The following is a 14,405-nucleotide window of genomic DNA, read 5'->3' on the forward strand; positions in this document are numbered from 1 at the left end:
AGTTAGTTCTCCGGAAACAGCTGCCAGTGAAAAGTAATCTGTGCTCAGAGTTCAATGAGATAAGGAAACAGGTTTACAGTCTCTTCCATCTACTGGCAGCAGATTGTCCCGCTAGTAGATGAGTGAGTCAACTAGAAGAGGCTGACCAACACTGTAAAAAGGTATCATGTTCTCAGTATCAGCCCCTGAAGGGCACACAAAAAAGCAAAAAGGCCACAAAAATGAAGTCAATGGGTCAGCTTATTTAGATGTTTCGCAGGTGTATTTCCTTCTTTAAAATGGAAGTGAAAACAGTCGAACATGCTAGAAGATAATTAGACCTCTTCGCATTGTTTCTTCAGCATAGTGAACTCAAATTTCCAAGGTTTGGTTGCAACAATAAAGGTGCAAAGAAACATCTAAAAGAGACAAAAAGAATAATCAGTTTGTAAGAAAGAAAAATGAAAAACAAACAGAAGTTTCTATTTCTGGGTGCTGGGATTTGGCTTCAGGGTGGCTAAAGGCAGCCTGAGCCAGTCTTGCCCCTGCAGTCCCTGAACTGTTAGACCTGAGACCGGATGGCAGGGGAGCCAGCCTCACTCACCAGGATGGACCCCTGCCAATTCACCTCCCTGTGATCTGAAGCCATCATGGATAGCAGGAGCCCAGAAACTGGTTATCTCAGAAATCTTCATCTCCAGCTCTGGCCCTCATCCAGCCACGCTGACTCCCCTGCAGCCTACTGAGATTGCATGCTGCCTGAAGGGCCTGGTGAGTCCTTCCCAGAAGAGGCAGGAATACTACAGAGTCCTGCATGTCTTGGTGGGGCAGGTCAAGGTCTGGCCAGAGACAAGAAGCAAAACTTGCAGCCAGGGAACTGAGGGGACACATAGAGCTCTTTCCCAGGGCCTGCAGAATGAGCGAGAGTTTCAGGATCCTGGTGTGGGATGAGTTCACTTGTATCCCTCCTCTCACTCCTAAAATTTTTATTCAGTTAGAATAAAAATACAAATGAGGAATACCACTCCTATATCAATGGAAACATGAATGGCAACATCAAACAGAATTGAAGTTGTATAAGATACAAATACTGAGGGATCAGCTTGAAGAAGAAAATAAGGCCAAGCTACCAGCAATCCAGACAGGCCATTGGAGAACTGTGGCCAGCCCAGAGATTCACCCTGGCTGGAGGGGAATCTGGGACGGGTTCAGCTGTTTCTTGGCAGTAGTAGGAAGGGGAGGAAGTGGGCTTATCAGAGTCGACTAATAGCTTAACTTCTGGATCAGCCAAAGTAGACAGGAAAAAGTCAGGAAACAGAGGAATTAAAAACCCAATTATCAGGATCAATCCTAGAGGACATATATTAAAAATCTTTAAGAAGTGAAAAAAATAATGAGTAATTCAACTTCCAGGAACTTTGCCTACAAGGAAACAATAATCACACAAAGAGAAATAAAAAAGAATATTTATTAAAGCACTGTTTATAATAGCTAAAAGTTAGGAAAACTTAACCAATTCTCAGGGATCTGTTAAGTAAAATGTGGAACACAAGTAAATGAAATCACAGTTTCACTATATAATGCTCTCAAATAATTTTACAATTATACAATTATTTCTAGTAAGGTTGAAATATTTTAATATCCCTAGTAATCATCCACATTTTCACTTCCAGGCTTTGCTTTTTAATGTCTTTTTTTTTTTTTTCCCCTGGAGCAACCAGAGGGCCCCTGTCAGGAGCCACAGTCAAGTCACTGGAAACCCCTAACCTCAACTCCTCAGCTTCCCACTTCCTGTCTGTCTCCCCTTGGCCAAACTCAACTGCAGGCCAGAGGGTGCCCATTGATGCGATCTCTAGAAGTCAGAGGGCATAAAGCACTGTTCATAATAGCTAAAAGTTAGGGCATGTTAATAGTTAGGGCAAAAGCATGTTAAATACACATTCCATTCCCCTCTCTCTAAGATAAACACTCAAATTGTTGAGAAGTGTTCCTACCCATTATAATAATATAAAAATATTTAGAAATCCTTACACTTTGTTATTAAATGAAAATCTAGGTTATAGAACAGTATACAGTATGATCCCAACTATACAAAAATACAAATATAAAATACAGAAAAGCAGGTATAAATAACGATATATTGACAGTGGTAAACTTTACATAAGTGACTTTTGAAAGTTCCAAATTTTCCACATGAAATGAGTGAAGTTAATAACTATTTAAAATCATATCAAGTTTTAAATTTATATTCCAAGGAGCTCAGATGTTTGCCTTTTCTTCTTTTCTAAATCCCAATAAATAACTAAAGAAAGCAGATAAGGTCAAATCTATAGGAGCTCTGAAATGGGAAGCGACACCATGCAAGGACAGAGACAGAGAAGACTCTCCTCATGATAAGAAGTGGATGCAATCAAAGTGACGAAGTCTACTGAATGCCAGATGTTCTATGTAGAAGATGAAAGCATGAGAGAAAACCAAGAGAGAGAACTGCCTCAAAACCCCACAAACCTTGAAGTCATCCTCAGCTCTTCTCCTCTCACTCTCCATGGCCAATCCATCAGCAAATTTCAACCAAGCCTTTCAAAGACATCCAGAACTGAGTACCTCCACCATCCCAAACAGCATCATCTCTCATCTGAGCTAGTCCATTAGACTCCTAACAGACTCCTGTTGATCTTGCTGTCTCCACCCCCTGCCCCCATGCTGGCTTTTCTCCATGTGTCTCTCCATGTCTGCATTCCTTCTATTTTGACCTGGAGTGTCTTGAAAGACCAATGACTTCAGTGGGCTATGCCAACAGGCACACTTGCTCTATAACTTCCACTGTCTGTGTCAATGGGCACTCTGCCCTCTGACTTCTAGAGATCGCATCAATGGGCACCCTCTGGCTTGCAGTTGAGTTTGGCCAAGGGGAGACAGACAGGAAGTGGGAAGCTGAGGAGTTGAGGTTAGGGGTTTCCAGTGACTTGACTGTGGCTCCTGACAGGGGCCCTCTGGTTGCTCCGGGGCGGGGGGGGGGGGGGGGGGGGGGAGAGACATTAAAAAGCAAGGCCTGGAAGTGAAAACGTGGATGATTACTAGGGATATTAAAATATTTCAACCTTACTAGAAATCAGGGAGCAACCAAGTGAAATGGTGGGGAGATCACCTTTCACATACACTAGAATGAAAACATTTAAGATTCAACCCCAAGTGCTGAGGGAAAATGAACAACTGTGCACACCACTGAAGGAGGGTGTGCTGGTTCAACCACTTTGGAGAGTAAAACGGAGATTGCGAGTCACGTGTGGTGGCCCCACCAGCGCTGAAGCCGCACGTGTGGCTAAGTGGTGGACCCACTTCCCAGGCACCCCAGAGGAAAGCTCCGAATCTGCTCAGTCTGCATGCACCCTGTCACTGCTGCATTATGGTTAAAAGTGAAATTTTAAGATGACCACAAATAGCAAGATGGTCAAATATGACATAATACAGCCATATAAGAGCTTAATATGCAGTAATAAAAACAATTTTGCCTGATTTATATACACATTAAATGGCCCAAGAAATCATTTGGCATAAATAAATACTAACAGATTGTACCAACATAATAAATTTGAAAACATACTGTTGAGTGGAAAAGAAAACAAGAGGAAGTTCCAAAATGTATGTACATTTTGAAAAACACACAAAACTCTGCAGGCATAGATTAATTTTTTTTAATGGGTAGGAACACTTCTCAACAATTTGAGTGTTTATCTTAGAGAGAGGGGAGTGGAATGCGTATTTAACATTTTACTGGTTGAAATAAGCATTTTAAATTAATGTAATAAAATGACAACAGTTATAAAATCAAGCACATGGGTATTTGATATATCACTCTTAGTATCTACCAGAATTTTTAAAATGTTACTTAATTGAAAACTAGTTCCAGTAACTTATAGCTTACTCTCTAGATGTAGCCATCCACTTGCATTTGGTGCTCTGCTGTGGTGCCTACTATTCATTAGAATATGAAGATGTATTTTATTTGCACATGTCTGGGCAATTTTCAGGAACCACTAATCTGCCATTATTTTTGCTTAGCTATGTCTCATGCCAGCTTTAGGTATATACCAAATAGGTGAAGAAAATACATAAGACACAGACATATACATACTTGTGTACGCACCTTCAACTATGAAAGAGAAAAACTGGAAGTAACTTCTATGAAAAGATCACCAAGACAAATCTGCCCAGCCAAACCCAGCCCAGCTTTGCAGAATAGTGAGAAATAGTGAACGGGTGTTGCTTTAAGCTACTAAGTGTCTATGTATGTGTTGGCAGGAGTGAGGGATATCAGCAAAAATTGATAGAAACAGTGCTCTATGTTTAGAACCTGGCTGTCCTTGGTCCTGAATATGATCAGAATATGGTTTAAAAAGGAAACTAGCATTAGGAGAAGGAAGGGAAAAATGAAGGGAGGGAAATAGGAGGGAGAGATGAACCATGAGAGACTATAGACTCTGAGAAACAAACAGGGTTTTAGAGGGGAGGGTGGTGGGGGATGGGTTAGCCCGGTGATGGGTATTAAGGAGGGCACGTATTGCATGGAGCACTGGGTGTTATATGAAAACAATGGATCGTGGAACACTACATCAAAAACTAATGATGTATTGTATGGTGGCTAACATAACATAATAAAATTTTAAAAAATAAATAATAAAAATAAAAAGGAAACTAGCAGGGTTGGTCCTATCGTTTTTTTCTGTCTGGTACACAGACCTGACCGAGGCCATACCTTTTGCATTTGGGGATCCTGTTGTAATAAGCAGTTTTCATTTTCTCCTGAAATTTTCTTGCACATTGTTCGGGCAATTTTGACTTCAAGAAAGTAGTCCAAACTCTCTGTGACCTGTCAAGGAGTAATTTAAAAATTAGATATCATAGGGGCACCTGGGTGGTTCAGTCGGTTAAGTGTCTGCCTTTGGCTCAGGTCATGATCCTGGGGTCCTGGGATTGAGCCCTGAATCGAGCCCTGCATCGGGCTCCCTGCTCAGCAGGGAGTCTGCTTCTCCTTCTCCCTTTGCCCCTTCCCCTCACTCGTGTTCTCTCTTTCTTTCTCTCTCAAAATAAATAAATAAAATCTTTAAGAAAATAAAAAATAAAAATTAGATATCATAAATGAATACATGATATCAATTGTCATCTCTGATAAATAAACATGTCATTGACTGCTTAGGGCAAAGAACGTCTCCCCACCACCCTCCTTCCCTCCAATAGTTTCCTTGCCAGAAATTTTGGGGTAACTGGAGGGGAAGAAATTCCTCCCTTGATCTCTCTCCCTCTGTCTGTCTATCTCTCATCATGGTATTGAATGTTAAATAATGACAACTGTCCCCAAGATAAAGCAAGAAAACTATTCCCCAAAGAATGTTTTCCTGGGAAAGGTAATGGTTTGCTTATTGGAGCTTGGGAAATAAACAGCAGAGTCTATAACAGCTTCATACCTAGTCAATATTGGGAGAAGAAGACATCCCAGAACTGAAATTTGCTTGGAGGGTATTGCTTTTCTAACTTCCTTCCTTGGCAATTTTAGCAATCCAACCCTATTCCACATGATACACCCTCCCAAGTCCCTGATTTCAGGGACTCTTCCTCTCCCATGAAGAGCCCCTCACCAGCCCTTGTATTCCAGAGGGCCCTATGGGGAAATGGAGATGCACAATGGCAAATGGAGACTTTTATTATTTAAAAATGAGAACAAGGTAAGATTTTACAAAACTTAAGGGAGAGAATGTATTAAAGAGAATGACCAAGTTAAACACAATAACTGACCCTAGAAGAGTAAGAGATCATTTTGAAAACATAGGAAACATTTTGGACATTCTCAAGAAGTTGCCTGGGCATTGAACATAATGGTAGTGGTCGGCAGAATTCTAGGAACGGTTTCTTGAATATCATATATACTTTAAAATTTTCCAGTTATGTGTGTAAGTGTATATAAAGTGTCTGGAAGGACAGCCAACTGCTTCTGGGGGTGCCCTCAGGAAATGACAAGCCAGATTGGAAATGCAAGAAATTGGGTCTTTGTTTCTATTTTTCAACTCAATGACTTCCAGACGTCTATACTTCTAGAATATTTTTTATGACTGGATAACAAGTTTCTCAACCTCAGCACTATTGACATTTGGTGCTGGATCAGTCTTTGTGGTAGGGGCTATCCTGGGCACTGTAGGGTGCTTAGCAGCGTCCTTGGCCTCTGCCCGCTAAGTGTCAGTTAGTGGCCCCCTCTGGTTGTAATAACCAAAAATCCCTCCAGGTATTGCCAAAAGTCCCCTGCCAAGCAAAATCCATGCCCACTTGAGAACAACTGCTTTATATTTGAGTAATATTTCCAAGTTAAAATTATCATAAAAACAAACTGCTCTGAATCATGCTCAACAAGCACCAACTGACCATTAGCCCTAGCTTGACCCCTAATTGCCTAGAAAAGGGAAGAGGATAGGGGTCCTGGCTGCTGAGGCAGCCCTTCACTGCTTTCACAGACAGGGCTTCTGACTCTCCTGACCTTCCATGACCTCTTTCCTCTGGCTGCAACGTCCCACCACTTTACTCCATCCATATCACTCAGGCAGTAACATGTGCTCATTCACAACAGACAGCCTGGGTTTAAATCTTGGCTCTTCTACATAATAGCTGTGTATCCCTGGACAAAATACTAAACCTCTCTGTGCCTATTTCCTTTTCAAAGTGGAAGAAAACAGTTCCTACATAATGAGTTATAAGATCTGAATGAGCATATGAAAAGCAACCAGGTCTGGCACAAAGTAGACTGTATATACAGTTGACCCTTGAACGACATGGGGCTTACAGGCACAATCAAAAATCCAAGTGGAACTTATGACTCCTCAAAAACTTAACTACTAATAGCCTACTGTTGACCAGAAGCTTTACCAATAACATAAACAGCCAACTAACACATATTTTGTGTGTCATATATATTATATACCATATTCTTGAAATAAAGTAAGCTAGAGAAAAGAAAATTTTATTAAGAAAATTATAAGGAAGAGAAAAAATATAAATATAGCACTGCACTGTATTTCTTGAAAGAAATTAGCATAATTGGACCCACGGTGCTTATTTTTACCATCATTCACCTCGCACAGAATCTGCAGCCGAGTCTCAGTCAACTATGAACTAGAGCAGGTAGCTGCAAACTTTTTCTTTAAGGACTGGAGAGTAAATATTTTAGGCTCAGAACATACAATCTTGTCAGTGAGGCACAAAAGTAGCCCTAGACTGCACTCAAATAATGCGGGTGGCAATGTTCTAATAAAACTTTATTTATAGACATGGAAATTTAAATTTTATGTAATTTTCATGTCACAAAATATCCTTTTTTAAATTTCTTGTAACTATTCTTAGTTCATGGGGCATACAAAATAAGCAGCAAGCCAGACTTGGCTGCAGGCTATAATTGTCCAGCTCTTGATAGAGAGCTTTGTACTTTTAAGTTATGTCAACCAATAAGATATAGTTGTTCTCTTTATATAGAGCCTGTGTGTGTTACTAAATTTAATCTGAATTATCACCAAGCATTTTTCTTTTTGCTTTTGTTTTGTTTTGAGTTAATTTTATTTGGGGGGGGGGAATGTTTCATTCTTCCTCACCTTTTTCTTCAGTGTGTTTTCCAGTGGTATGTAGATGGAAGGTCAAGGAATTTAAAATACCTCTCTTCTAGACTCTTTTTGAACCTGTTTCTACCTGATTCTTTTGAATTCTTACCTGCATTCAAGAGTTTACAGTGAGCTGAGAAATAAAATGTACATTCATGAAAAAACTAGCACACAGTACAAAATGATGTATAATTTTTGAGACATGAGAATTCGGTGTACTTTTGATTAAATAAAGCAGAACCATCTATTTTTGGAACTGAAAAAGCATAGATAAAGACAAGTCCGTGAAAGTGGAATAGTTCACTGTTAATTAGTTTACTACATATAAATGAGCCCCCAGGGCAGTTGATATTCATGAGACTTTAACTTGGCCACCCAGTGATGACAAACATCCTGGCCCCAGGTGTCCATTATCCAAGAAACACAAACAACATAACCAGGATCACACAAAAGAAAAGGAGGAAGCCAAGACCCACTGAGTGTGGAGGACGGCCAAGAGGCCAAATAAATGTCCCAGCCTCAAAGGGACATGAACCTGCCAAATGAGCCTTCTCTCCTGACCCCATTAAGAAAACAGGAATCTCAGCAGATTACTGGTGACCTGGAGGGATGGACAGCAAAGGCTAGAGAGCAGAGGGTGGAGAGGAGACAGGGCTAGTGAAGGAGGAAGAGGAGCACAAAGACTGTCCCTGTACAGCATGTCACTCCGATGTTGCAGGGTAGCCCCCTTTTCCCACCAACCCCTCTCTCTTCCCTTCCTTAAACTCCAGCCAGACTGGCTGAACCTCCATTCCTTCTGTGCACCTACTGATTCCTCTCTGGGGTCCCCCCAAACCACAGTCCAATCAATTTTCTTGAGAAACAACATTGATGCAATGCTCTCTTCTATGATATGGTCCGCATTTCAATTCCCCCAACTACATCTTTTATAGGGTTTTTTTTTTAATCCAAGGGATAATACAAGACCACATATTGAATTTAGTTGTCATGTTTCTTATACCTCCTTTAATCCAGAAGTTTCCCTGTTTTTTCTCCTGGTCTCTCATGACCCTGATAGTTTTAAGAGGTCTTACAGAATGCCCCATAATATGGATTTGTTCATGATTTCCTTCAGGGGGTGGATTTTAGACAAGTCTACCATGCACAGGTGATACTATGTCTTTTCCATGACTTCACATCAGGGGCACATGATGTTAGTTTGTCCCAGTGTTGGTGACAAGCATTTGGTGAACAAGGCATTTGCCAGATTTTCTGATTGTAAGGGTATCTTTTCCCTATTGTAATTAATTAATGAAAGAATCCCTGCAGCTTCTGCATGGAGCACTGGGTGTTATGCACAAACAATGAATCATGGAACACTTCATCTAAAACTAATGATGTAATGTATGGGGATTAACATAAGAATAAAAAAAATTAAAAAAAAAAAAAGAATCCCTGCAGCAATTTGTCCTCCACCACTCTCCCACCCAGTGGGTGTAGGACTCATTGATGATGTTTGCCTGAAATAGTTATTGCCGTGATGCCATGATGATTTCCTACTTACACAGTCTTTTATATCTACAGGTAGGCGTTTTTCTGTAAAGAAGAGCCTTCCCATCCTTTTTTCAGTGAAAGGAGAGGATGCAGAAGCAGCAGGGCCAGGACTTGCACTTTCTTTGCCTTTTCACTGTGTTATAATTCATACCTATAATGACTCATTTGATGAAATCAGCCCAAATTGTCCCAGACTTAGCCCCCTCACAGCCTTCTTAGACTCTCACCTATACTTTCTGATATGACTGTAATCAATTTTAAGTTATTTTAATGGCTATTTCATAATAGAATAATAAAAGATGAAGCATAACTAATTTTCCTCCAAAAACCCCTAAAATAAAATTAATATATATTTGGCTAAAGGCATCTATCTCTCAGCTATTTTCCACTCCCTGGGGTCTGTGCCCTCTGTGGATAATGGGCCCCCTCATGACCGCATCTTGGAGAGAAAAAGCAAAGAGAACATGCTCACCAACCTGCTCCTGGGATTTCAGGACCTTTACCACCTTGAAGGTGTACTTGTCTTTGCTGGTCTTGTTATACTCTTTCATGGCAAACCACAGGGCCTGCTGCACATAGACGTAAGTTTCCGGGATGTCTTGGAACTTCCTCACCACCTTCGACCTGCCCCAGGTGTGGACACCTCTGGACACAAGGGTCACAGTGGCCACCAGGAACAGCAGGCTCAGGCAGAGTCTGGCCATGGTACCTCAGCCAAGGGGGTATAGGCCTTGTTCCTTCTATCCTTCCAGGACTGGGGCAGGACATGGGCTGGGCTGGCCTTGCTGCTTCTACACCCTCAGGTCTTCCTGGCACTGCTAGGGACGAAAGGGGGAGAACTTCTGTTAGTTTCGTGTCCTATGGTCTCTTTCTCCTTCCTCAAAGAGAGGTAGAGTAAGAATTGGGCAGTCACAATTCAGACCATTTTCCCATCTTTCTGGAGGGAATGCTTGCCTCCATGCACTCACACTCCTTTCCATCCCTACCAACTGACCCCTGCCTCTTTGCCTGCGAGGTTCCCACACATCTAGTGCAAGTGTCTCTCTGTATCTGGTCTCAGTGCAAAGAAGGCACAAGGACCTGCAACAGAAGCACTGTCACAAGAAGAACATGGGTCTCGAAACTCATCTTGTTTCCTCTTCAGGAGCATGTATGAAAATCCTCAGCTGAGCCTTTGTCTGGCCTCAAAACTGCCCCCACCATCTCTCCCATTTCCAGTCAGGCTCATTAGCCATCACACTGGGGTCTGTTTATGGAGTATTATTGAGTCTTGCCAGGCCCTATAATAAGGATATCACATGTTTCTCTTATTTAATTATCTCCCTTGGGGCCACATAATGAGTAGTCCCTTTTACACAGGACGAAAATAGGTCTCACAAAGAGGTCAAGTAAATGCCTCGGGCTACCTGTCAGAGCTTTACTTCATTGCCTGAAACACACCTTCAGACCTACCTCAATCTAACAAATGAGTAAGTGTAGATCACAGCTTGTAATGTGCATTTGCTCTTGAGGAGATTCCATTCTCCTATAAAAGGTGAATCGGGATGTAGTTCATGAGACAGAGGCACAACAGTTAATGTGTTAAGTATAGATAATGAAGAAGCAAATAGCCTGACAGGTGTAGGGGCCAGGGGCAGGCCACATCAAGGAAGCCACCTGGGCATGAAGATAATTTTGATTTAAAAAACAATCAAAACCCAGCAGATTCAGGGAAATTTCTTTACCTCCTCGCCTCCTCCAGCCACCTAAAAAGAATTTAGAGGCCCTGCTCCAGGAAGAGAGCTATCACCACAGACAACTACATTATGATGTGAACATGGTATGGTAGACAGGGGTAACCTAGTAAGGCCTGTTGGATCAAAGTCCTCTCTTTGTCTCATTGTTTCCATGGGGCCAATAAATATTTGTTTACCAAACATCAATTCTTTTTCTTTCTTCTAGAGGATTACATTTCTTCCCTTTGAAGTCCCAGATTCCACCCTCCTTTTCCTTAGTTCAGAATGACTTATATACATCAGTTTGCCTGACTGTCTTTGGAATTTCCATGTCTGTGTGGATTCCCCATATGTATGAAATTACATTTGATTTTTCTCCCGTTAATCTGTTGCATGTCAATTTGATTCTTAGTCTGGCTGGAAGGACCTTGAGGAAGACAGGAAATTTTTCCTCCCCAACAGAGACAAAGGCAGAATCCAAAGGTTGTGTTCACCACAGACAAGTGCTAAGTATAGCTTGCCTAAGTTGAGCAAGGACTGTGGCAGCAGAACCTAAGGGCAACTGATATCCATCAGACACTAACTACACATGAGATACATAGAGCACAGAATATTCATAAGGTCTTATGTCAACCAACCAGTGATGATGCCATCATGGCCCCATGTGTCCTCACCCCAGGAACCACCAACCAAATCCTCAACATGTCCAGCTGTGCCAGGCAGACTTACCTGTGTCTCTCCTCAGGGCCAGTGGGTGTTTCCGACACATTGCACAGGCTTTGCTCAAATCCCCGCTCTGGGCCCTCTAACCCCATCAGCAAGGAGACTGAAGCAGCAGAGAGTATCACAGGTCCAGGGTCTGGGCAACATGGCCTTTGTGTCTCCCCAGTTTGCCCCCATATCTGAAGTATGTTAAATTGCTTCATTTCCCCACCTAGCCTCTTGCCTGATGGTTTGCACTTACTTGATATACATGGGATTTGCTTGAGCGGCTAACTTTGGCCTGTGAGACTTTCTACTCCATAATATCTGAATATGTTGCCCAGGGCACACTTGGAGGCCATCCTGGCATTATAGACCTTCCCCACCCAGTACAGCTATACCCCAGACCCACCTCAGAACCAAGTTCTTCACCACACTCCTGCTTGCTGAGACTTGAGCTGGCTGTCCTCACCCACAGGTGGTATCTTTCTCCTTCTGAGGACTTGAGCTTTGACCAGCTCCCCTCATGGGGACACTCAAGCACACTCAGTTCTTTCCCCTACACCTGGTCAGTGTTAGTTAGGCCTGAGTCAGGGGTGCTTCTGCCCTCTGGCTACCCTCTCTGGCCAGGTGGTCACATCTATGGGCCCTTTGTGAGGTAAGCCCAGCCCCTCTGATGCTCTTCAAGGGCAGGGCACCTCTAACAGGTCCCTCAGCTCCCAGAGCCCCACAGGCTCAGCAAGACCAGCAGTATCTGCCCCTAATGCAGAAATCTTGCTTGTTTCACACCTCTTGGCTTTCTAAATTCCTGGGCTTAGGACTGAACTCCTTGGAAATGAAAGCACCTCCATGATCATTTCTGTCAGGGTTCTGTTATATGACTCCATAGTCCTAGAGGCAGGATGAGGCACCAAATGGCCAGGTCAGGGAATCTGGGACTGAGAGGCACTTGGGGAGGTGGTGCCTATGGCTAGCAAGAGCTGCCCCCAGAAACACCAAGCAGAAGACATCATTTGGCAATGACAGTACTGGCATAACCTACCTCTGTGGGATGAATGAATGAGCAGATCCCCACAGACCCATTAGCCATATGTACCTCCATTGTTAACCTTGTCCCAAGTAAACATTCCCCATTCTGCCTCCCTCTCCCTTGGGGGGGTTCCCTCTCCTGGTAGTGATTCTTAGGCCCAAACCAGGCTCCACTGAGGAGCAGACTCCATCCCACTCTGCAGTTAGACCCTAGCAGTAACAGGGAGCTCCTGGGAACTCAGAAACCTGGGGATTAATATTTGTCTTTCCAGAGCAAAATATAGATCAGCATAAAGAGAATCTTACCTGAGATACATAAGATAAAACTCCAAACAGGAAGTCAGACTCTTGGGCCTGTAAAACCTGAGAGTGCCTGGCTGAGGGTTCAGATGTTTGAGACAAAATTGTGTGCTCGACCTGAGGAGCACTTTCTAAGCAGGTATAAAACACAATCACCAAAATGGGAAGTAATAATTAATTTGGCCACACATTTTGTTGCTTGCACACACATGCACATATAGGCAAAGTCGAGAGATGAATGGGAACACAGAATAAGTTATTTGGAAGATATTTGGTATTTGGTAAAGGACTGAATTCTCTTTTCTGGAAAACTCTTTTTAAATCCAAAAGAAAAAGACAATTTCCTCCTTTGTCTTGATTCAAAGTGAGTCAAGAATTTGAGCAGACAACACATCCAAAATGAATCCATTTCCCCTCTTGGCCACACATCAACTGTTTGAAAACAACTGGCCTGTGGTAAGAACTCTCTTTAGCTGCCCCTGTTGATTCACCTCTACCTGGTATCTGTGTCCAGAGGAAGTTGCACAATGTAAAGCAGAGAGACACCCACACCCTTCTCTGTGACTTCCACAGGTCTGGACAGGAGCCCATTTGTGATGCCACTTCCTCTCAAAGAAGGTGGTCCTGGGAAATAAAAGGGAGTGGGGGAGTTGCTGAATGCTGTGGTGGATGTGGACCCACAGATCTGAAGGGGAAGGGGCTCCATCAAGCCAGAGTCCTGGGGCCCATCCTCAGGTCTCGACTCCTCCCCCCAAAAACCCTCTCCTCCCAACAAATCACACTCTCTACTTTGGAGTCACCAGAAACCACAGATGCAGATTGTTCCAGAAGCTATTGCCATCCAAAAAGCCTTTCTTTTTGCTCATGACTGCAGGCATCAGGATTTCAAGAAGGGACCAACAGGGTGCTTGTCACTCAGGGTATCCCATGGATTTGGAGAGCAGCTGGGACGCACCTAGGCTCATTGCTCATGTTTAGGGTGATCTTTTAAGCAACTTTATTAAATCTAATTCCCATACCATCCGTCCATGTAAGTACACAATTCAACGGCTGGTAATGTTTTCAAGGGTCATTCATGTTATAGCTTATCTTACTACTTCATTTCTTTTTATTACCAAATAATATCCCATTGTATGTGTATACCACATTTCATTTATCTATTCACCAATTTGCACACATTTGGGTTGTTTCCACTGTTGAAAAGAAAACCACAGGCCTAAATGGCATCACTTAGGTTAAGTCCCCAAGTCAGTAAACCAAGACTTAATAACTAACCTAACTACAGTGTCAACCCACCAGAAATGTAATCTTTAACCAGTAAACATGGAATTTCCTGGTAAACACTAGGAAATTAACTGATAGACTCCTTTCACTCCCCTTAGAAGGGCAACTTTGCTTAAACAACGCATCTCTTGCTAATAAATTCCTTTCTTCCTCTTCTTCCTCTTTCTTCTCCCCTTTTCTTCTTCTTCTTCTTCTTCTTCTTCTTCTTCTTCTTCTTCTTCTTCTT

General features: G+C 42.5%; 1 protein-coding gene and 1 pseudogene across 1 annotated transcript; one reads left to right on the forward strand and one right to left on the reverse strand.

Moving 5' to 3' along the window:
- Positions 1-314: 314 nt before the first annotated feature.
- LOC118011067 (cystatin-13-like) lies at positions 315-10,091 on the reverse strand. Its single transcript, XM_035005636.1, has 3 exons — positions 9,626-10,091; positions 4,736-4,849; positions 315-398 (listed from the first exon to the last, which is right to left on the reverse strand). The coding sequence occupies exons 1-3, from the start codon at positions 9,851-9,853 to the stop codon at positions 315-317; spliced, it is 426 nt and encodes a 141-aa protein (XP_034861527.1). The 5' UTR covers positions 9,854-10,091.
- Positions 10,092-11,732: 1,641 nt separating this feature from the next.
- Positions 11,733-14,405, forward strand: part of LOC118011583 — a 13,375-nt pseudogene continuing 10,702 nt past the window's right edge.

Source organism: Mirounga leonina, unplaced genomic scaffold (genome assembly GCF_011800145.1).
Source record: "Mirounga leonina isolate KUSES-001 unplaced genomic scaffold, KU_Mleo_1.0 Mir_150, whole genome shotgun sequence".
NCBI lineage: Eukaryota > Metazoa > Chordata > Mammalia > Carnivora > Phocidae > Mirounga > Mirounga leonina.

Bases quoted from the DNA above. Each gene is read 5' to 3' on its own strand.
- LOC118011067 (XM_035005636.1), bottom strand. From the start codon at position 9,853: ATGGCCAGACTCTGCCTGAGCCTGCTGTTCCTGGTGGCCACTGTGACC. The intron at 4,850-9,625 runs GTTGGTGAGCAT...ACTCCTTGACAG, and splicing joins TCCTGAAATCCCAGGAGCAG to GTCACAGAGAGTTTGGACTA. The intron at 399-4,735 runs GTATGGCCTCGG...TGTCTCTTTTAG, and splicing joins AGGATCCCCAAATGCAAAAG to ATGTTTCTTTGCACCTTTAT.